The 23,691-nt window shown below is 45.4% G+C and overlaps 1 protein-coding gene across 1 annotated transcript in view; it reads right to left on the reverse strand.

The window, feature by feature from the left end:
• Positions 1-1,332: 1,332 nt before the first annotated feature.
• Positions 1,333-23,691, reverse strand: part of SUGP1 (SURP and G-patch domain containing 1) — a 49,664-nt gene continuing 27,305 nt past the window's right edge. The window contains exons 9-14 of the mRNA XM_053585307.1: positions 5,149-5,255; positions 4,272-4,449; positions 3,721-3,827; positions 2,497-2,642; positions 1,784-1,913; positions 1,333-1,501 (exon numbers count right to left, since the gene is read on the reverse strand). Coding sequence (XP_053441282.1) covers positions 1,475-1,501; positions 1,784-1,913; positions 2,497-2,642; positions 3,721-3,827; positions 4,272-4,449; positions 5,149-5,255 — 695 coding nt within the window. The 3' untranslated portion in view covers positions 1,333-1,474. The remainder of the gene's footprint in view (positions 1,502-1,783; positions 1,914-2,496; positions 2,643-3,720; positions 3,828-4,271; positions 4,450-5,148; positions 5,256-23,691) is intronic.

Genomic DNA, 23,691 nt, shown 5'->3' on the forward strand with positions numbered 1-23,691 from the left:
TGCCTCTGAGACCTTTTTGGTCCCCAGATTCCCTAGCCGTCTCCACCATGGTGCCCTGGCTCCTCTTGGTAACAATATCACTGCTCACTCAGCAGCTGCAGCCTCAGACTGGCTGCCTGGGGGCAGATCACATCACCTGGTTTAGTCAGTGCTCAGTGTTTGCTCAATGACTTTGTGGCTGGCCCAAAAGCCTGTGAACAGAGAGCCCCTTGTCCTCACAGGGATTGGGCAGCACCCACTGGGTATGTGGGAGCAAATGCATGAGATCCCTAAAACTGGATACTCAAAAGTGTGGCTTGCACACCAGCAGAGCTGGAGGGAATGCAGATTCCCAGGGCCATGTTCAACCTGCTGACTCAGCAGCTGCGGCTGGACAAGATCCCATGGGTGGTTTTTGCACAAATGTGAGGCTGGGGGAGATGTAGGGAGGTCTTGGCACGCACCTTGGCCCAGGCTACCCTCCCATCTCAAAACCTCCTGCTCAGAGGCTGCCTCCTCTAGAAGGTGCCTGATGTGTCAGCATGGTGCAACTGCCCCAAAAGCATAAGCCTCAGAAACTTTTTTTTTTTGAGACAGAGTTTCACTATTTCGCCCTTGGTAGAGTGCCTCGGCATCATAGCTCACAGCACCCTCCAACTCCTGGGCTTAAGCGATTCTCCCACTCCAGCCTCCCAAGTAGCTGGGACCACAGGCACCGGCCACAGGCCTGACTATTTTTTTGTTGCAGTTGTTTAGCTGGCCCGGGCCAGGTTTGAACCCGCCACCCTTGGTGTATATGGCTAGTGCCATAACCACTGTGCTACCGGCGCCGAGCCAACCTCAGAGACCTGAGCTCATACCATATAGGTGGAACCAAAGTATCTGGGACAGCCCGGGCTGCTGCCATGGCATGGCTTGCTATGTGTGCTAGGTCCTGCCTATACCACCTGCCAGGGAAGTAGAGGCTCAGGAGTGCCCTGGGGCCACCTGCCCTTCAAGTCTGAGGGAAAAGCTGGGCCCTGCCTAGTGAGTTCTCCCCATCCTCCTACTGTAGCACAGTGCTAGGCTTGGAGGTCCCTGACACTCCTCTGGCCTAGGTATGGCCATGTCTCAGGGTTTATTGTCCTGACGGAAGCTTTCCTTCTTCTCATCAGAGGGAGCTCCATGGGTCCTCCACTCAACTGCAACCCAGATGGAGCAGGGACAGAGACCCCATGGGCAGACAGTGCTCTAGGAGTCCTTGGGTGCTGGGTCAGGTATCCTTTGACAGCATCCTGTCCCCACCCCACCTGGCCTTGCCCTGTTGCTAAGGAACTAGAGCAGTTGCCAGAGATGGCAGGAGCACACGGCTGAGGAGGGTGAGCACTGGGACTTTAATACAGCATGACACTTGTGACAACAGGAGGGATGGGGAGAAATGCAGGCCAGAACATTCCACAGTCCAGGGACAGTCAGTTGGTTGATCAGAAAATTCACTCGTGTTTCTCTAGAACACTCAGTAGTAAGGCCGCCTGGGATTGTTCTGTGGGAGGCAAAAAATATAAATAGGGGAGAGGGTTAAGGCTAAAGAAACAGTAGTTCCTTCTCCAGTCCAGAAGCTTTGAGGGGCAGCTGACCTCACACTCTAGAGATGAGCAGGATAGGCTTGAATGCAGGCAGAATGATAGGGGTTGCTGGTGAGACCTGGCCTACTTAAGAGTGGGGAAGAGGGGGTATACTTCTATTACCACCCCCCAAACACTGTAGACGGAGAAATTGGGACAGCCCAGCTGAAAGTGACTTCGAAGGAGTATAGCACACATACCAGGGGGTTGGGCCGGAAACGGTAGGCCAGCATCATCCTTTTTCGGAAAGCCTCATATTCATCATCTTCCTTAGAGAGCTCTGCTGGCCGGTCAATGCCAAAGCCAGCACCGTCCACTGTGGTGGTACCTCTACAGAAAGGGGATGAGGCGGTGTGAGCAGGGGGCTGGGCTGCTGCCAGTGGGAAGGGGGATGCAGAGCTGGGATTCCAGGCAGAGAAGCACCTCCTGGCACTTGACCATGGAGGCTGGGCAGGGTTAGGGGACATCTGGCAGAGACAAGCCTGGATCGTGAGGCTGAAGTGGCCCAGCCCCCAGGATCCTAAACAGGAAGCAGCCCACAGTATATGTTACCACACACAGCTCTAGGGTGGTGGGTGCCACTCAAGGTTAGCCTCGAAGGTGATGCAGCAGCCAGGGGGTGCAGCACACATGAGGGTCACACCTGGGAGAGTTCATACTAGTTTCTGGGACTCGTTTTCCACTTATGGAGAATTCAAACAAGACCTTTACAAGGCAAGTAGGGCCAAGAAGCCCTGGGAGGGCCTAACCCTGGGCTAGGGAGGAGTAGGCGTGCCCAGCCTCCCTGCATCACTGGCTTGTGTCTGATGAGGTATGTGCAATAGGATGCTACGGAAAAGGTATAACATAACTGGGTAGGGGCAGGGAAGGGGCAGGGGTGCCTATGACCCCACCCCCAGTCAGCCACACTCACTTGTTAACAGGGTTCTTGATGCCCTGGCCCTCTGAACCCAGCCCCTCGCCCTCCTTCCAGCCCATCTTCATTAGCATCTGGTAGCCAATGTTCTCTACAGTCAGCTTGAACTCCTTGTACTCTGAATAGTCGGGCTCACGACCCTCCTGCAGGACAAGAAGGCAACTGTCATCCATCAGCGCTGTAACTGTCCCTGGGCTCCAGCTCCAGCCCACAAATATAACCCCCACCTTTTTGGCTTTACTCAATACTTGGGGCCACATCCCACCTGCCAAGTGAGACTCCTTGAGAACAGACCAAGCTCCTTGTTCTTCTTGGGGGTCTCCAGGGCCTCAGCACAAAACTTAGCACTGAGTTCTCTGGCAGCCAAGTCAAAAGGGGCAAGATGGTGAGTTCCACAGGCCTTATCCACCATGGGATATATTTGCAAAGAAAAGTCCTATGTTCATGTTTTGAGAGCAATTTGTTGTACAGATTGCTAAAATAATGTGGTCAGTGAGGTTACCATCTTGTTGGATAAAATTATGGAGTACAAAACAGTTTTATTAAAAAAAAAAAAAAAAAAACAACTCAAGGGCGGTACCTGTGGCTCAGTGAGTAGGGCGCAGGCCCCATATGCCAAGGGTGGCGGGTTCAAACCCAGCCCCGGCCAAACTGCAACAAAAAATAGCCGGGTGTTGTGGCGGGTGCCTGTAGTCCCAGCTGCTTGGGAGGCTGAGGCAAGAGAATCGTGTAAGCCCAAGAGTTAGAGGTTGCTATGAGCCGTGTGACGCCACGACACTCTACCCGAGGGCAGTATAGTGAGACTCTGCCTCTACAAAAAAAAAAAAAAAGAACTCAAAAAGACAATAAGGGACAGGCCATGTCAGCCATCTCTCCTCAGGAGCCCAGCAGCAGCAGGGGCAGAATTTTAATCTCTCATTGTGGAGAGACTACTCTGGGGGGGTGGGGGGGGTCTCTGCTAGAGAAACACTTTGCCTATAAACTGCACTTAATTGGCTCCACTGGCAATAAAGCAGAATTTACCCCCAGAGCCCCAAGAAATGTTTCTGAAGCCAGCTGAGCTGCTATTTGCTAATTCCCTACACAGACAGCCAGAGTGTCATAAACAGATGCCCCCAGCAGCAAGAGGCCTGGTTCCTGCTGCTGGGGATACTGGAGGCCATTTCAGGTATCCATAGGAAAAGGTGGTGGCTGCAGGAGGGGCTGGTGCTTCCTACTCACCTTTAGGGCTTTGAAGGTCTCCATGAACTTCTCCAGCTCATCTGGAGGCAAGAAGTCTCCAATGAAGTGCTTTCCCCGGCCCATCTTTGTCAGCTGCTCGGCCCATTCTGCTCAGAGGAGCAGGGAAGGTGAGAAGAGGGAGAAGTAGGAGGTGGGGAGCAGGCCAGATGGCTCCCAAAGCATAGGCACCAGTCTTGGTGGGAGCCTGTGGCCTCCAGGGAAGGAGGTGGCTGGTGCACAATTCCAGCCTTAGCCCTCCTCCCCAAGGCATCCTTGCCAAACCTTTTGTTCAAATGTTGATGAATATTCAGCAAGGCTCCCCACCCCTGTACTGTTGGGACCACCCCATTTTCACCACTGAAGAAACTTGAGGCATAGAGAGACCAAGCCTCTTACAGATGGGGGAAGTAGACTGGGGCTAAACTAGAACAGAAGGCTCAAGACCCACCTGTGTACCTCCATGTGCCTTCCTGTGGGGTGAGTGGGTTCAGCTGGGCCCACAGTGCCTGGCAGATAAGGCCCACCCTAAGTTCCCCCCAGCCTTGGCCTACCCCGCGTCTTGTCCATCTCCATGCGCCTTAGCTGGTGCTCCCAGGTGCCTAGCTCACTGTCCACCTCCTCATCACTGTCATAGCCATGCTGGTGCTGCTGTATTGCCTTCTCCCACAGCAGCTGCATGTCCTGCATTGCACGCTTGTGCTGCATGATCATGTCGTACATCTGCTGCATCTGTGGGCATGGCACATGCCAGTGAACAAGGGCCCTGTCCCAGGCTCCAGCAGGCATTGAGGCCTGTGTTAGGACATGCCCTGGGTTGGTTAAATCCTAGTGTCAATAAAGCACAAGAGAACCCCTTGGCCACTGAAAAATGGCAGCCTAGGCTCCTGACTCCTGGGAGGGTAGAGGGTGATGTGACGGGGCTGTGGGCCTGGAAGAGAGGAACCAACAGGCAGGAGCCTGTAGTTCCTCAGAGGCAGCAGAGGACATGCCGGGCCAAAGAGCCACCTGCAGAGACTAATGCCAACCAGGCAGCCTCAAATCCCTCAGGGTACCCTGTGCTAACCAGGACTATCCTGAACTAGTCACTCTCTAGTGACTAGGAAAACAAATGTGGACTATACTGTGGGGACCAGGCCTTGAGTATGGTGGGAGGCAACTGTTGGGCTCAAGGCTGCCCTGGGGGGTGGCACTTCCTAGGCAGCCTGAGGCCCTGCTATGTACATATCCTTGGGGGGAGGGGGTGTCATGCCACTGACAGCAAAGGTGGGTGAGGAGTAGCGTGGAGCACCTGCCTGCCTAGGAGCCTCCAGATAATCATGGGCTCTGCCTGTACACAAAGGCCTGGTGAGCACATGAATATATCTGTGACCACTCCACTACAGGGGGACAGAGGATACTCCTCCAGTTCCATGTGCCCCAAGGCCATACCTCCTGCTGCTCTTTCAGCTGCTTCTTCTGGGCATCTGACAGCTCCGTGACACCCACCAGACCCACAGGCTTCCCTTTCTCATAACCAAGCCCCTTGAGGTCCTGAACTGGAAACCAAAGACATAGGGAAGTCAGTGAACAAAGCATGAGCCATGGGTCCTACCCTGGCATGCGCTATAAATTCAACACATTAACAATACCCTAGTACCTAGGTACAGGGTCTGCTGTACAGTACTGCCCTCATGTCACAACTGTCAGCACATGTGCTGTTATGTACACCCACGTTTCCTGGTGACCTTCTAAGCAGGCTGTAAGCACCTCCACATTGCAGACATGGACACCAGAAATCAGAGGCTCTGGGCCTCAATCAGAATCACATGGCTAACAGGTGATAAGACAGGAACTTTAACAAGCTGAGACAGACGCATGGGCGTACATGTGTGTGCACAGACTCATGCACACTGGCTTTCAGAAGGCACCCCCATGGCTAACACATGCGGTGCAAATGAACACAGATTCAGAGTCAGATGTATGGCTCCCTTCAGGGGAGGCAGCCAACCATCTTCAAAGCAACTGACATTTAATTTGGCATCAGCTTTGGAACTTGGCTAGAGCCTGCAATATTGATCCGCGAAGAGATCTGCAATGGCCCCACATGGATGGAGGCTTCCTAGGCGAGAAGCTGAACAGAGGGGGTGCAGAGGTCCCTCTAGGAGGGCGGAAAGAGCTGGATCCTACCAGAAATAGGTTATGGTTGCTCACTGGCCTCACAACTACACTTTCCTCCTAGGTTTGTGGGGGTACTGAGGGCAGTGAAGGAGCCTGCGGTGAAGGCACAGGAGCTGAGTTCTGAGCGGCAGGCAGGTGAGGCTGTCCATGCACCCCTGAGTAGGTGGACCAATGGGACTTGAACCTGATCCTGAGACTGTGGAGCCTGTTATCTGTCCACCAGACCACAGGGGCAGCTTCTTCACCTGCTGGGTGTTGGGGTAGGACCTTAGATTTTGTAGGTATCCAGCTGGTTGTCTTACAACTAGGGTGTGTGCATCAAATCTAAGCCTCCTCCTTGCACTTGAATGGCAAACTGACCCTAGGTCCCTTTAACACTGTCTAGAGTTGCTATCTAGAGCCCGAGCAAGTACTAGAATCCTCATTCAGTAGCTTTTCTTCTCGATCTAGAATCTGAGACTTTTGGGGTCAGAGAATAACTAAGCAAGAAAGTGCCCTTAGAGTTGGCCAAGAGACCAGCCACACAACCTCGGCAAGCTGCCTTCCTTCTTGGGGTTCCATCCTCATCTTGCAAGTGTAGGTGATATTGCCAAGCAACAGGGTGAGTCTGAATCCTCTAAGCACCTATGCGTCAAGCTCCACTGAAGCTAGGTTTGGGTTGGGGAGATACTTCTGTTCACAGTGCAGGGTATGTGGGGAGGGGGCAGCATGAGATAGCATGAAATGGCCACTCTAAGTCACTGATAGTCATGTGCAGAATGGGATAACGAGAGACCACACACACCCTAGTCCATCCTCGTGAGTTTGTAGTAGGAAATGAGAGACCAGGCCACACACTGGCCATCCCTCAAACTGCTGTCAAGGAGGGAGAGGTGAGAGGTGATTGTGCAAAACTGACTGTGGTGATTATTATGCTTGCTATGCATTTCCTGAGTTTTCTCTGTTAAGAAAGAATATAAGTACTTTAAGGTTTAAGACAAATAACAGGATCCATTTTTATGCTCTTTATAGAAGACTCCCTTCAAATCCAAAGACAAAGTCATGAGTCACTTAATAAAGAGGATTGTCTGAGAAATGCATCCTTAGGCAATTTTGTCATCATATGAACTTTTCTTTTCTTTTTGAGACAGAACCTCAAGCTGTCACCCTTGGTAGAATGCCGTGGCATCACAGCTCACAGCAACTTCAAACTCCTGGGCTTAAGCGATTCTCCTGCCTCTGCCTCCCAAGCAGCTGGTATCACACACACCCACCACAACACACAGCTATTTTTTGGTTGCAGCCATCATTGTTGTTTGGCGGGCCCAGGATTCAAACTCACCAGCTCAGGTGTATGTGGCTGGCACCTTAGCCGCTTGAGCCACAGGCGCTGAGCCTGAACTTTTCAGACTGCATGTACACAAATCTAAATGGTATAGCCTACTTCATACCTTAGGCAAAAGCTGACCCTTGAACAACACAAGTTTGAACTGCATGGGTCCACTTATACACAGGCATCTTTCTTTCTTTCCTTTTTTTTTAAGACAAAGTCTCAAGCTGTCACTCTGGGTAGAGTGCTGTGGCGTCACAGCTCACAGCAACCTCAAACTCTTGGGCTTAAGTGATTCTCTTGCCTCACCCTCCCAAGTAACTGGGACTATAGGCAACCACCACAAGGCCTGGCTGTTTTTTTTGTTGCAGTTGTCATTGTTTTAGCTGGCCCAGGCTGGGTTCGAACCTGCCAACTTTTTGGTGTATGTGGCCGGTGCCCTACCCACTGAGCTACAGGTGCCACCTACATAGGCATTTTTCCTTTATTTTTTAATTTATTTTATTATTATAATTTTTTTTGCAGTTTTTGGCTGGGGCTGGCTTTGAACCCGCCACCTTGGGCATATGGGGCCAGTGCCCTACTCCTTTGAGCCACAGGCGCCACCCAACATAGGCATTTTTCAATAAATACAGTAGAACCTCTATAGTTGAACCATCTCCTTAAGTTGACCTAATTTTCTATAGACCAGACATGCACCACATATATGTATCAGTACAGTAGGCCTACTTCCTTATATCACTCTCTATGTTAACCAGTTCATTACAGTCCCTTGTGTAGTCAACTGAGGTTCACTGTACATTGGAAAATATTTTGGAGATTTGTAACAATTTGAAAAAACATGCAGATGAACTGCATAGCTTCAAAATATTGAAATAAAAAGTATGCTGCGAATGGATCAAATGTATGTAGATACTAGTCTATTTTATAACTTACTATCATAAAACATATACAATTCTATTATAAAAAGTTAAAATTTGGCAGCACCTGTAGCTCAAGGAGTAGGGTGCTGGCCCCAATACCGGAGGTGGAGGGTTCAAATCCGGCCCCAGCCAAAAACTGCAACAACAACAAAAAAAAGTTAAAATTTATCAAAACTTATGAACACACACACTGTACATAACACCACTGGGTCAAGATAAATGTAAATAAACATGAAGATGCAATACTAAATTACATAAAATTATAGTATACTATAATACTGTAATAATTTTGTAGTCATCTCCTGTTGCTATTGTAGAGACCTCAAGTTGTTTCAAGTATCAGCTTAAAATGGCATGTGACACTAATCATCTGTGTGAGCAGTTCACCTCTCCAGGAAACTGCATATTGCAGAAAAGCGATCTTTGGGAGTTCTTGCTTATTTTTCATTGTTGTTTAGTGTAATGCCATAAACCTGGAACTGATGCAAAGTGTCACTAATGATGCTAGACGTACTGCCAAGAAGCAGAGAAAATTTATGTTATAAGAAAAAAGTTGAATTGATTGACATATATTGTAGATTGAGTGGGGTCTTCAGAGGCAGTCACCCACCATTTTAAGATAAACAAAATCAGAATAAGGACCATTGTTTAAAAAAAAAGAAAGAAAGAAAAATTTGTGAAGACATCACAACAACTATGCTAGCAGGCATTAAAACCCTGCACTGGCTCGGCACCTGTGGCTTGAGCGGCTAAGGTGCCAGCCACATACAGCTGAGCTGGCAGGTTCGAATCCAGCCCGGGCCTGCCAAACAACCATGAAGGCTGCAACCAAAAAATAGCCAGGCATTGTGGCAGATGCCTGTAGTTCCAGCTACTTGGGAGGTGGAGGCAGGAGAATCGCTTGAGCCCAGGAGTTGGAGTTTGCTGTGAGCTGTGATGCCACTGCACTCTACCCAGGATGACAGCTTGATAATCTGTCTCAAAAAAAAAAAAAAAAAAAAAACACCCCTGCACTTTTGGCAAAATAACTTTCTATTGGGGCGGCGCCTGTGGCTCAGTGAGTAGGGCGCCAGCCCCATACGCCGAGGGTGGCGGGTTCAAACCCAGCCCCGGCCAAACTGCAACAAAAAAATAGCCGGGCGTTGTGGTGGGCGCCTGTAGTCCCAGCTGCTCGGGAGGCTGAGGCAAGAGAATCGCGTAAGCCCAAGAGTTAGAGGTTGCTGTGAGCCGTGTGACGCCACGGCACTCTACCCGATGGTGGTACAGTACAGCTACAAAAAATAAATAAATAAATAAATAACTTTCTATCTCCTTTTGAAAATGCAGCCTTTATGTGGTTACAGGATTGCTAAAGGAAAAGCTTATCCATAGAGTCTAATGTGATTCAAGAAAAGGCAAAGTCATTGTACAACAACTTAAAGCAAAAGGATCCTAGTACTTGCTGGGGCTCTAGATAGCAACTCTAGCCAGTGTTAAAGGTACCTTAGGGTTAGTCTGCCATTCAAGTCCAAGGAGGAGGCTGTCAAGGAAGAGGCTTAGATCTGGGTTCTTCTCTGATACACACACACCCTAGCTGTAAGACACCCAGGTGGATACCTACCAAAGCCTGAGGTCCTACCCCAACTCCCAGCAGGTAAAGAAGCTGCCCCTATGGTCTGGTGGACAGGTCTGGTGAGTGATCTAAAACTGGAGAATTTAGTGACAGCAAAGGATGGTTTGATTAATTTCAGAAAGAGGTTTGGCTTTAAAAATGTCAAGATAGGCTCAGTGCCTGTAGCACAGTGGTTATAGCACCGGCCACATACACTGAAGCTGGCAGGTTTAAACCCAGCCTCAGCCAGCTAAACAACAATGACAACCACAACAAAAAAATAGCCGGGCCTTGTGGCAGGTGCCTGTAGTCCGCTACTTGGGAGGAAGAGGCAAGAGAATTGCTTAAGCCCAAGAGTTTGAGGTTGCTGTGAGCTGTGATGACACCGCACTCTACTGAGAAGGCGACATAATGAAACTATCTCAAAAAAAAAAAAAAAAAAAGTCAAGATAACAGGAGAAGCAGCTTCTGCTGACCAAGAGGCAGCAGACAAGTTCTCAGATGCCATTAAGAAAATCACCAAGGCTCGGTGCCTGTGGCTCAAGCAGCTAAGACACCAGATACATACTCCTGAGCTGGCGGGTTTGAATCCAGCCTGGGCCTGCCAACCAACAATGAAAGCTGCAACCAAAAAAAAGCCGGGCATTGTAGCAGGTGCCCATAGTCCCAGCTACTTGGGAGGCAGAGGCAGGAGAATCACTTGAGCCCAGGAGTTGGAGGTTGCTGTGAGCTGTGATGCCACAGCACTCTACCCAGGATGACAGCTTGAGGCTCTGTCTCAAAAAAAAACAAAAAAGAAAGAAAAAAAGAAAATCATTGAGGGGCCAGGCATAATGGCTTATGCCCATAATCCTAGCACTCAGAGAAGCCGAGATGGGTGGATTGCTTGAGCTCAGGAGTTCGAGACCAGCCTGACTGAGAGTAAGACCTCTATAAAGCTGGGTGTTGTAGCAGGTACATATAGTCCCAGCTACTTGGGAGGTTGAGGCAAAGAAGATTGCTTGAGCCAAGGCATTTGCTGTGAGCTATGATTACGCCACAGCACTCTACCCAGGGTGACAGAATGAGACTGTCTCAGGGGAAAAAAGAAAAGAAAAGAAAATCATTGAAAGGATATCTGCTTGAATAGGTTTTTAATAAAGACAAAAGTGCTCTATGCTGGAAAAATGTGCTGCCAAGGACATTTATCAATAAGGAAGAAAAGCAAGCACCAGGATTGAAGGCAGGAAGGGATAGGCTAACTCTACTGTTTTATGCAGATGCAGCTGGGTTTATGATCAGGACTCTTCTATAAAGCTGCTAACCAGCTCAGTGCCTGTGGCTTAAGCGGCTAAGGCACCAGCCACATATACCTGAACTGGCAGGTTCGAATCCAGCGTGGGCCTGCCAAACAACAATGATGGCTGCAACTAAAAAATAGCTGGGCGTTGTGGCAGGTGCCTGTAATCCCAGCTACTTGGGAGGCAGAGGCAGGAGAATAGCTTGAGCCCAGGAGTTGGAGGTTGCTGTGAGCTGTGATGCCATAGCACTCTACCCAGGGTGACAGCTTGAGGCTCTGTCTCAAAAAAATAAAATAAAGTAAAAGCTGCTAACCCCTGAGCCTTAAAGGGAAAAGATAAACACCAACTACCAGTCTTTTGGTTATATAACAAGAAGGAGGCCTGGACAATGAGAACTCTTTTTTTGGATTGGTTCTATTAATTCTTTGCCCCTGAAGTAAGGAAGTAACTTGCCAGTAAGAGACTGCTTTTTAAAGTTCTTTTGATATTGGACAATGTTCCTGCCACTCAAAACCCTATGAGTTCAAAACAGAGGGTGTCAAAGTGGTCTACTTGCTTCCAAATACAATGTCTCTAATTCTGCCTCTAGATAAAATCAAGGGGTCCTAAGAACCTTCAAGGCTCATTACCCACAGCAATCTATAGGAAGGATTGTCAATGCTATGGAAGAGAACTCCAGTAGAAAGGACATCATAAAAGTCACTGTTGTTGCAAAAAAGCCACCAAACCCCAAACAATAAATTCCTTCTGGAGAAAACTGTGTCCATTGTTGTACATTTCTTGACAGGATTTACAACAGAGCCTATCAAGGAAATCATGAACTAAACACCACACCAGAGGAATTAACAGAAAACAACTTGATGGAGATGAGTGCTTCCAAACCAGCACCAGATGATGAGAAAGATGATATACAAGTAGTGGAGTCAGATAACAAATTGACATTAGACAATCTGGCAGAAAGATTCTGATTATTCAAGATTGCTTTTGACTTCCTTTACAACATGGATCCTTCTATGACATGGGCACTGAAACTAAAGCTAATGACTTTCACAGCTTTTTCTAAAACAACATTCTAAAATGCCACATAGAAATATTTTTTAGAGAAATGGAAAATCCAGAAAGTCAAACAGAAATTCTAATGTTATTTTCGTAAAGTTACACCAAATCCACTTGCCTCTCTTGCCTTCCCTTTCACATCCCCCATCTCTTCTGCCTCTGCCACCCCTGAGACAGCAGGACCAACCCCCTCTCTTCCTCCTCCTCCTCAGACTACTCAACGTGAAGACCAGGAGGATTAAGACCCTTATGAAAGGCTTGGTACCTGTAGCTCAGTGGCTAGGGTGCCAGCCACATCCACCAGAGTTGGCGGGTTCAAATCCAGCCTGGAACTGCCAAACAACTATGACAAACACAACCAAAAATAGCCGGGTGTTGTGCGGGCGCCTATAGTCCCAGTTACTTAGGGGGGTGGGGAGTGGGAGCTGAGGCAAGAGAATTGCTTAAACCCAAGAGTTTGAGGTTGCTGTGAGCTGTGATGCCATAGCACTCTACCCAGGGCAACAGCTTGAGACTCTGTCTCAAAAAAAAAAAAAAGATCTTTATGAAAATGTACTTTCATGGCTCAGCACCCGTAGCTCAGTCAGCAGGGCACAAGCACACATACACCAAGGGTGGGGGGGGGTTCAAACCTGGCTCCAGCCAGCTAAAGCAAGGACAACTGCAACAACAACAACAAAATAGCTGGGCGTTGTGGTGGGCGTTTGTAGTCCCAGCTACTCAGTAGGCTGAGGCAAGAGAATCGCTTACGCCCAAAAGTTGGAGATTGCTGTGAGCTGTAACTCCACTGCACTCTACCGAGGATGACATAGTGAGACGCTGTCTCAAAAAAAAAAAGAAAATGTACTTCCATGTAATGAAAAGGTAATGCTGCTGCCAGGAAAAATATTTTACTTTTCCTTCTTTATGATTTTCTTAATGGTATTTTCTTTTTTTTTTTTTTGTAGAGACAGAGTCTCACTTTACTGCCCTCCACAGAGTGCCATGACGTCACATGGCTCACAGCAACCTCCAAGCTTTTGGGCTTACGCGATTCTCTTGCCTCAGCCTCCCAAGCAGCTGGGACTACAGGCGCCCGCCACAACGCCCGGCTATTTTTTGCTTGCAGTTTGGCCGAGGCCAGGTTTGAACCCGCCACCCCCAGTATATGGGGCCGGCGCCCTACTCACTGAGCCACAGGCGCCACCCTCTTAATGGTATTTTCTTTAATAACATTTTTATCTCTAGCTTACTTTAAGAGTACTGTTACGTATGATATATAAATTATATGCTAATTGACTATGTTCTCAGAAAGTTTCTGGTCAACAGCAGGCGACTGGTAGTTAAGTTTTGGGGGAGTCAAAAGTTATATGCAGATTTTCAACTATGCAGGGGATCAGTGCCTCTAATCTTTGTGTTGTTCAAGGGTCAACTGTATTGTCTATTGCTCCTAGGCAACAAACCTTGAGAGCACATTACTGTACTGAGTACTACAGGCAACTTCAACATAACAGTGAGTATTTGTGTACCTAAATATATCTAAACAGAGAAAAGATGCAGTAAAAGAAAGCTATTATAATCTTACAATACCATCAGTATATACAAGGTCAGACAATTAAGAACATGAACTCATTCTAGAAGACATGCTATAAACCTCATTGCTTCATATCACTACGAACATCTTAGAAGTACTCCCCCTGGGACGCTATGCACTGACACCTCAAACTCCTGAGTTCAAGCAATCCTCTTGCCTCAGCCTCCTGAGCAGTTGGGACAAGCACGCGCCACCATGCCCAGCTAGTTTTTTTCTATTTTTAGTATTGATGAGGTCTCACTCTCACTTAGGCTGGTCTTTAACTCCTGAGCTCAAGCAATCCACCCACCTCACCATCTCAGACTGGTAGGATTAAGGGTGTGAGCCACCATGCCCAGTCAATTTTGAAACTCTTTTTCTGAAATGACCATCAGAACTGTTGTCGTAGGCGGCGCCTGTGGCTCAGTTGGTAAGGCGCCAGCCCCATATACTGAGGGTGGTGGGTTCAAACCCGGCCCCGGCTGAACTGCAACCAAAAAATAGATGGGCGTTGTGACGGGCGCCTGTAGTCACAGCTACTTGGGAGGCTGAGGCAAGAGAATCGCTTAAGCCCAGGAGTTGGAGGTTGCTGTGAGCTGTGTGATGCCATGGCACTCTACCAAGGGCCATAAAGTGATACTCTGTCTCTACAAAAAAAAAAAAAAGAACTGATGTCGTACAGCACATGCAAAACCCACCAACAATAATGAATGCCATTCAGCAAGACACTGCCACCCATCAACATGAACATAACTGTGGGACACTGATATACCAAGATTAAGAAACCTTACTGAGGGCGGCGCCTATGGTTCAAGGAGTAGGGCGCCGGTCCCATATGCCGGAGGTGGTGGGTTCAAACCTAGCTGCGGCCAAAAACTAAAAAAAAAAGAAACCTTACTGAGTTGTTTGCACAGTGCTGCCAACGTAAGTGCAGACTGAGAAGTCTGTAAGTTAACTGTAATATCTCATATATGCACCTAACAACAGAGTCCCCAAGATATACAAAGCAAAAATGGACAGAACTGAAGGGAGAAATAGACGATCCTACAATAATAGTTGAAGATTTCCACGCCACACTTTTTTTTTTTTTTGTAGAGACTGAGTCTCACTTTATCGCCCTCAGTAGAGTGCTGTGGCGTCATACAGCTCACAGCAACCTCTAACCCTGGGCTTAGGCAATTCTCTTGCTTCAGCCTCCCAAGTAGCTGGGACTTCAGGCACCTGCCACAACGCCCGGCTATTTAGCACCACACTTTTAAGAATGAAATCACATCAAACATTTTCCAATCACAATGAACTGAAACAACAAATCAATAACAAGGAAAATTCAAAAATATGTACAAATTAAACAACATACTCTTTATACTTTTTTTTTTCTTTTCAGATAGAGTTTTACTTTCTTTGTCGCTCTGGGTAGCGTGCCATGGCATCATAGCTCACAGCAGCCTCAAACTCCTGGGCCAAGGCAATTCACTTGCCTAAAACTCCCGAGCACTTGGGACTAGCAGGGCCCGCCATAATGCCGGATTTATTTTTTCATTTTGCATATGATTACTATTATATTTGACACTTTGGTGACAGACAACAGATTTCACAGAAGTATTTTTGTTACAACATTACAAACTAACTTACATGCTGAGATAAGGGTGGTCAGATGGGGACCTTTTGACTTCCCCAAATTGTCATCATCCCCTTCCCTAACCATTCCTAAATAAACATACTATCTAAGTTAAAACACAATTCTTCCATGGGCGGCGCCTGTGGCTCAAAGGAGTACACCTCATATACTGGAGGTGGCGGGTTCAAACCCAGCCCCAGCCAAAAACTGCAAAAAAACAAACAACAACAACAAAAAAACCACAATTCTTCCTTTGCAAGTGTAGACTCAAGCCATCCCAAATAAAAATTCACATAGATAAAAACTGATCATTGCTATGCAAATGTAATTATAAGACAAACTCTCGAGTATCTTCTCTAAGCACTTCTTTGTAAAACATCTCAATCTCATGCTATATACCTTCTGTACCTTATATTTCCTAACAAAATAGAATTCCAGATTTGGAGCAAGTTATAATAGATGCCATAGAATGAGAGCAAATTTCTTTCTTTTTTTTTTGAGAGTGCATTTCTTGAGATTATATGTTGATTCTGTAGTGATGTCTCCTTTTTTTATTCTTCATGTTGATAATTTGTACTTTTCTTTTTTTTTTTTTTTTGTAGAGACAGAGTCTCACTGTACCGCCCTCAGGTAGAGTGCCGTGGCATCACACGGCTCACAGCAACCTCTAATTCTTGGGCTTAAGCTATTCTCTTGCCTCAGCCTCCCGAGCAGCTGGGACTACAGGCGCCCGCCACAACGCCCAGCTATTTTTCTGTTGCAGTTTGGCTGGGGCTGGGTTTGAACCCGCCACCCTCGGCATATGGGGCTGGCGCCCTACTCACTGAGCCACAGACACCGCCCAATTTGTACTGTTCTTTTTCCTTAAACAGTCTTACAATACTATATATATATATATATATTTTTTTTTTTTTTTGTAGAGACAGAGTCTCACTTTATGGCCCTCGGTAGAGTGCCGTGGCCTCACACAGCTCACAGCAACCTCCAACTCCTGCGCTTAAGCAATTCTCTTGCCTCAGCCTCCCGAGTAGCTGGGACTACAGGCGCCCGCCACAACACCCGGCTTTTTTTTGGTTGCAGTTTGGCCGGGGCTGGGTTTGAATCCGCCACCCTCCGTATATGGGGCCGGTGCCTTACCGACTGAGCCACAGGCGCCGCCCACAACACTATATTTTTATAGCAATTAATTTAGCTTGTATTCTATGAATTTTGATAGGTCTTATTACCATTTAATTTGAAATATTTTGTTTTAATTGCTTCTTTCTTGTTGACCTATGGGATACTTAAAAGTATATTGTTTATTTCAACCCCTAGTTTGCAGTATATATCCTTAATGTTTTGGTATATTTTTATGTTGTTTTTTAATTATTTTTTATTAAACGATAACTTTTCAAAACTATTAAGAAATGAGTATAATTGTGATGGACGTTACTTAGTTCAATGTAAGCATTTCACATTGTATATCGAAGCAGTATCCTGAACCCCATAAATGTACAAAGTTATGATTTTTTATTTTTTAGAGACAGTCTCATTTTGTCGCCCTCGGTAGAGTGCAGTGACATCACAACTCACAGCAACCTCCAGCTCTTGGGCTTAGGCAATTCTCTTGCCTCAGCCTCCCAAGTAGCTGGGACTACAGGTGCCTGTAGTCCAGTTATTTTTTGTTGCAGTTTGGCCAGGGTGGAATTTGAACCCACCACCCTCGGTATATGGGGCCAGCGCCCTACCCACTGAACCACAGGTGCTGCCAAATTTTTTTTTTTTTTTTTCTGTGAGACAGAGCCTCAAGCTGTCACCCTGGGTAGAATGCCATGGCATCACAGCTCACAGCAACCTCCAACTCTTGTGCTTAAACAATTCTCTTGCCTTAGTCTCTGGAGTAGCTGGGACTACCAGTGCCCGCCACAACACCTGGCTATTTTTTCTTTTCTTTTGGTTGTAGCTGTCATTCTGTTTGGCAGACCCGAGCTGGATTCAAACCTGCTAGCTCTAGTGTATGTGGCTGGTGCCTTAGCCGCTTGAGCTATAGGCGCTGAGCCCCAATTTTTTTTTTTTGAGACAGAGTCTTATTATGTCACCCTCAGTAGAGTGCCATGCTATCACAACTCACAGCAACTTCAAACTCTTGGGCTTAAGTGATTCTCTTGCCTCAGCCTCCCAAGTAGCTGGTACTATAGGTGCCCATACCCAACTATTTTTTAGAGAAGGAGTCTCGCTGTTGCTCAGGCTGGTCTTGAAGTCGTAAGCTCAAGCAATCTACCTGCCTCAGCCTCCCAGAGTGCTAGGATTATAGGCATGAGCTACGGCACCCGGCTCTTTATGCTCTTTAACAACCCATGGATCAAAGAAGAAATCAAAAGAAAAATTAGAAAATAATGCAGAAATGAATGAAAACAAAACTATAACATATCAAAACTTTTTTTCTGTTTTTGAGACAGAGTCTCAGTCTGTTACCCAGGTTAGAGTGTAGTGGTGTCATCATAACTTACTTCAGCCTCAAACTATCCTCTGCATCAGTTTGTCAAATACCTGAGACTACAGTCATATGCCACAATTCTGGTTAATTTCTTTTTTTTAATTTTTTACAGAGATGGGAGTTCTTGATATGTTGCCAAGGCTGGTCTTAAACTCCTGGCCTCAAGTGATCCTTCTGCCTCATCCTCCCAAAATGCTAGATTACAAGTGTGAGCAATTACACCTGGTCTAATATACCAAAACTTATGAAATGCAGCAAAAGCAGTGTTAAGAGGAAAACTTGTAGTAGTAAATGTATGTATTAAGAAGATGTAAAATCAATACCTAGCTGTACACGCTAATGAACTAGAAAAAGAGAAAACTAAATCCAAAGGTACCAGAAGGAAGGAAATAATAGAGTGGAGATAAATGAAATAGGAAATAGAAATATAATAAAAAAAAAAAATCAATGAAACCAAAAGTTGGTTTTTCAGAATAAGATCAGCAAAACTGACAAAGTTTTAGATAGCCCAGCTTGAGCAAGAGCAAGACCCTATCTCTTCTAAAAATGGAAAAAAAATAACTGGATATTATGGAGGGTAGCTGTGGTCCCACCTACTTGGAAGGTTGAGGCAGGAGGATGGAGTGAGTCCCAAGAGTGTGAGGTTGCTGTGAGCTATGACATCATCACATCCTATCCAGGGCAATGTAAGACTATGTCTCAAAAAAAAAAAAAAGGGAAAAATAAAGAAAATCTGCATAGACTTAAAACAAGAAGATTGCATCAGTAATCAAAGACCTCCCAACAAAGAAAGAAAAGTCCAGAACTAGGAAGGCCTCACTTGTGAAGTCTACCAAATGTTTAAAAGAAAAAATAACACTGAGCAGCACCTATGGCTCTGTGGGTAGGGTGCCGGCCCCATATACTGAGGGTGGCAGGTTCAAACCCGACCCCAGCCAAACTGCAACAAAAAATAGCCAGGCCTTGTGGCAGGCGCCTGTAGTCTCAGTTACTTGAGAGGCTGAGGTAAGAGAATCACCTAAGCCCAGGAGTTGGAGGTTGCAGTGAGCTGTGTGACGCCATGGCATTCTACCGAGGGCGATAAAGTTAGACTCTGTTTCTACAAAAAAAAAAAGAAAGAAAGAAAGAAGTCAGCACTACCCTGAAGGAAATGAGTGCTCATATTCCTGCCATCCTGAGCTGGGAAAGGGAAGTGTCTTGGACTGGAAAGAGAAGAGGCGGAGCAAGATGGCAGCAGAGTAACAGCTTCCTTGCATCTGGGCACCGTGAGTCTGGGGATATAGGACTCCAGGCATCTCTGGCTGGTGGGATCTGCCTATCATCACCCCTGAGAGGATACAGGGAGTCAGCAAGAGACTTCCGGACCCCAAGAGGAGGACTAAAACAGTGGAAAACCGGCAAGTGGTCGCGTGTGTTCAATCCGTCTAAACCCGCCCGCAACTGTAAGTTCAGTAGCAGCGAGACTGCAAACCAGAAAGGCCTTACCTGTGAACTGTTTTGGTGTCTTTGGACTTGGCACTCAGCTGAACTGCCTTGGGGAGAGCCTGAGCAGGAGTGCGGAGAACTTTGGCCTTTGTCTAGGGCCCCAGTCTGAGCCGCTGAGCCAGACGGAGCTAATAGTGTTTGGCTCTGGGTCACAGGCAGCCATTGTGAGTGATCTGCCCGGGCAAGCTCCACCCTCAGGGTCGCAGAGCTGGAACTGAGTGGGAGCTGGTAACCCAGCGACCAAGTAGCCTAAGGGCGGGGTCTGAGCCACCTTGCAGCCCTAACCCTCGGGGGCAGAGGGAGACCAGTTTTGGCACACAGGGTAAGTGGATAGCCACTTCAGCAGTGATTCCAGCTAGAAGCACTTCCCTGGGAAAGCTTCTGCTCAGCAAGTGAATAAGTTCAAAGTGCCTTTTAAGTGGGCTGAAGAGAGATTTAGGGTGTCTACCTGCTGCGGTTTGAGAAACTAGCAGCCTCCAGTCGTATCAGAACTGTGATTAACATCTCATACCCCAGAAGACCACGTGTTGCCCAGACAATATTCAATAACATACATACTGCTTTGTTTTTGGTTGTGTTTTTTTTTTTTTTTTGGTTTGGTTGTTTTTTTTGTTTATTTTGATGTTGTTGATTGTTGTTTTGTTTTTTAAGTTCAACCTTTTCCATACAGATCCTTTTTCTTTCTCAATTTTTCTAGTTTAATTATAATTTGCCATTGCTGCCTATTTCAATAATTAGAACTTCATTTTTGTTAGTGTTTCTACCGCTATTATTTGTTTTTTCCAGCCAATTTTATCCCATAAAGTTTTCTGTTTGCTTGTTTTGGTTTGATTTATAGCATTTTTGTCTTTCCTCTCTACTTGGTGGAGGTGGGGTACTGTGTCTGATCAGGTTAGCAAAGAGCTGCTGACCTCAAGGGAACCACCCAACTGGGACCCCCAAAAGGTGGGTATTTTTTTAAGGTTATATCAAAGTACCCTACTGTACACCTATATTGCTCTGTCTCCCTCTTTCTGTGCCTCTCTTCTTTTTGTCAATATTCCTTTTACCCACCCCCTCTCCTTTCTCTATTTTTCTTTTTTTTTTTCTTATCACTCGGTCCTCCTTTCTTTCATCCCTTTTTTGCTCTTCAACCTTCTCACCGTTCTGGTCCTGTAACCATTAGTCCACAGGCACGAGAACTTAAAGAGCAAGAGGAAGTGAAAGGAAAATTAGGGCAAGGAAACAGATAAAAGAAATCACTCATGAGGAAGAATCAGCAGAAAACTCCAGGCAACATGAAGAACCAGTCCAGAACAACCCCACCAAGGGACCATGAGGTAGCTACTGCAGAGGATTCCACCTATACAGAAATGTTAGGAATGATAGAAAGGGAATTTAGAATACACATGTTGAAAACAATGAAAGAAATGATGGAAACAATGAAGGAAACTGCTAATAAAGTGGAAATTAACCAAAAGGAAATTCAAAAACAGAATCAAATAAGAGATGAACGATATGAAGAATATAAAAAGGATATAGCAGAGCTGAAGGAAATGAAACAGTCAATCAGGGAACTTAAAGATGCAATGGAAAATATCAGCAACAGGTTAGACCATGCAGAAGAAAGTATTTCAGAGGTAGAAGACAAAGTTTTTGAGATAACTCAGATAGTAAAAGAGGCAGAAAAGAAGAGAGAGAAAGCAGAACGTTCACTGTCAGAATTATGGGACTTTATGAAGCGTTCCAACATACGAGTTATAGGAATTCCAGAAGGGGAAGAAGAATGCCCCAGAGGAATGGAAGCCATACTAGAGAACATTATAAAAGAAAATTTCCCAAATATCACCAAAGATTTTGACACACTGCTTTCAGAGGGATATCGGACCCCAGGTCGCCTCAACTCTAACCGAGCTTCTCCAAGACACATTGTGATGAACCTGTCCAAAGTCAAGACAAAAGAAAAGATTCTGCAAGCTGCCAGGAGTAAGCGCCAGTTGACCTACAGGGGCAAATCCATCAGAGTGACCGCAGACTTCTCTAATGAAACTTTCCAAGCAAGAAGACAATGGTCATCTACCTTTAACAGAACAATTTCCAGCCCAGAATTCTGTACCCTGCTAAGCTAAGCTTCAAAATTGACGGAGAAATCAAATCATTTACGGATATACAAACACTGAGGAAATTCGCCACAAGACCAGCTCTACAGGAAATACTTCAACCTGTTCTGCACACTGACCACCACAATGGATCAGCAGCAAAGTAAGAACTCAGAAATTAAAGGACAGAATCAAACCTCCACACTGATGCAAAGATAAAACTAAGCAATGGACTCTCACAAAATAAGATGAATAGAATACTACCACACTTATCAATTATCTCAATAAATGTTAATGGCTTGAATTCCCCACTGAAGAGACATAGATTGGCTGACTGGATGAAAAAAGACAAGCCATCCATTTGCTGTCTGCAAGAAACACACCTGGCTTCAAAAAACAAATTAAAGCTCCGAGTCAAGGGTTGGAAGACAAATTTTCAGGCAAATGGAATTCAGAAGAAAAGAGGAGTTGCAATCTTATTTTCAGATACATGTGGATTTAAAGCAACTAAAGTTAAAAAAGACAAAGATGGTCACTTTATATTGGTCAAGAGAAAAATACAACAAGAAGACATTTCAATTCTCAATATCTATGCAACCAATTTAAATGCTCCCAGATTCTTGAAACAGACCTTACTCAGTCTGAGCAATATGATATCTGATAATACCATAATAACAGGGGACCTTAACACTCCTCTTACAGAGCTGGACAGATCCTCTAAACAGAAATTAAACAAGGATATAAGAGACTTAAATGAGACCCTAGAACAACTGTGCTTGATAGACGCATATAGAACACTCCATCCCAAAGATAAAGAATATACATTCTTCTCATCACCCCATGGAACATTCTCCAAAATTGATCATATCCTGGGACACAAAACAAATATCAACAGAATCAAAAGAATTGAAATTTTACCTTGTATCTTCTCAGACCATAAGGCACTAAAGGTGGAACTCAACTCTAACAAAAATGCTCGACCCCACCCAAAGCATGGAAATTAAACAATCTTCTGTTGAATAACAGATGGGTGCAGGATGAAATAAAACAGGAAATCATTAACTTCCTTGAGCATAACAACAATGAAGACACAAGCTACCAAAACCTCTGGGATACTGCAAAAGCAGTTTTGAGAGGAAAATTCATTGCTTTAGATGCCTACATTCGAAAAACAGAAAGAGAGCACATCAACAATCTCACAAGAGATCTTACGGAATTGGAAAAAGAAGAACAATCTAAGACTAAACTCAGTAGAAGAAAAGAAATATCCAAAATCAAATCAGAGATCAATGAAATTGAAAACAAAAGAATCATTCAGAAAATTAATGAAACAAGGAGTTGGTTTTTTGAAAAAATAAATAAAATAGATAAACCATTGGCCAGACTAATGAGGAATAGAAAAGTAAAATCTCTAGTAACCTCAGTGAGAAATGATAAAGGGGAAATAACAACTGATCCCACAGAGATAAAAGAGATCATCTCTGAATACTACCAGAAACTCTATGCCCAGAAATTTGACAATGTGAAAGAAATGGATCAATATTTGGAATCACACCCTCTCCCTAGACTCAGCCAGGAAGAAATAGAGCTCCTGAACAGACCAATTTCAAGCACTGAGATCAAAGAAACAATAAAAAAAATCTTCCAACCAAAAAATGCCCTGGTCCAGATGGCTTCACTCCAGAATTCTATAAAACCTTCAATGAAGAGCTTATTCCTGTACTGCAGAAATTATTCCAAAATATTGAGGAAGAAGGAATCTTCCCCAACACATTCTATGAAGCAAACATCACCCTGATACCAAAACCAGGAAAAGACCCAAACAAAAAGGAGAATTTCAGACCAACCTCACTCATGAATATAGATGTGAAAATTCTCAACAAAATTATAGCCAATAGATTACAGCTTATCATCAAAAAAGTCATTCATCATGATCAAGTAGGCTTCATCCCAGGGATGCAAGGCTGGTTTAACATATGCAAGTCTATAAACGTTATCCACCATATTAACAGAGGCAAAAATAAAGATCACATGATCCTCTCAATAGATGCAGAAAAAGCATTTGATAAAATCCAGCATCCTTTTCTAATTAGAACACTGAAGAGTATAGGCATAGGTGGCACATTTCTAAAACTGATTGAAGCTATCTATGACAAACCCACCGCCAATATTTTACTGAATAGAGTAAAACTGAAAGCTTTTCCTCTTAGAACTGGAACCAGACAAGGTTGTCCTCTGTCACCGTTACTATTCAACGTAGTGCTGGAAGTTCTAGCCAATACAATTAGGCAAGACAAGGAAATAAAGGGAATCCAAATGGGAGCAGAGGAGGTCAAACTCTCCCTCTTTGCTGACGACATGATCTTATACTTAGAGAACTCCAAAGACTCAACCACAAGACTCCTAGAAGTCATCAAAAAATACAGTAATGTTTCAGGATATAAAA

Source organism: Nycticebus coucang, chromosome 3 (assembly GCF_027406575.1).
Source record: "Nycticebus coucang isolate mNycCou1 chromosome 3, mNycCou1.pri, whole genome shotgun sequence".
NCBI classification, from domain to species: domain Eukaryota; kingdom Metazoa; phylum Chordata; class Mammalia; order Primates; family Lorisidae; genus Nycticebus; species Nycticebus coucang.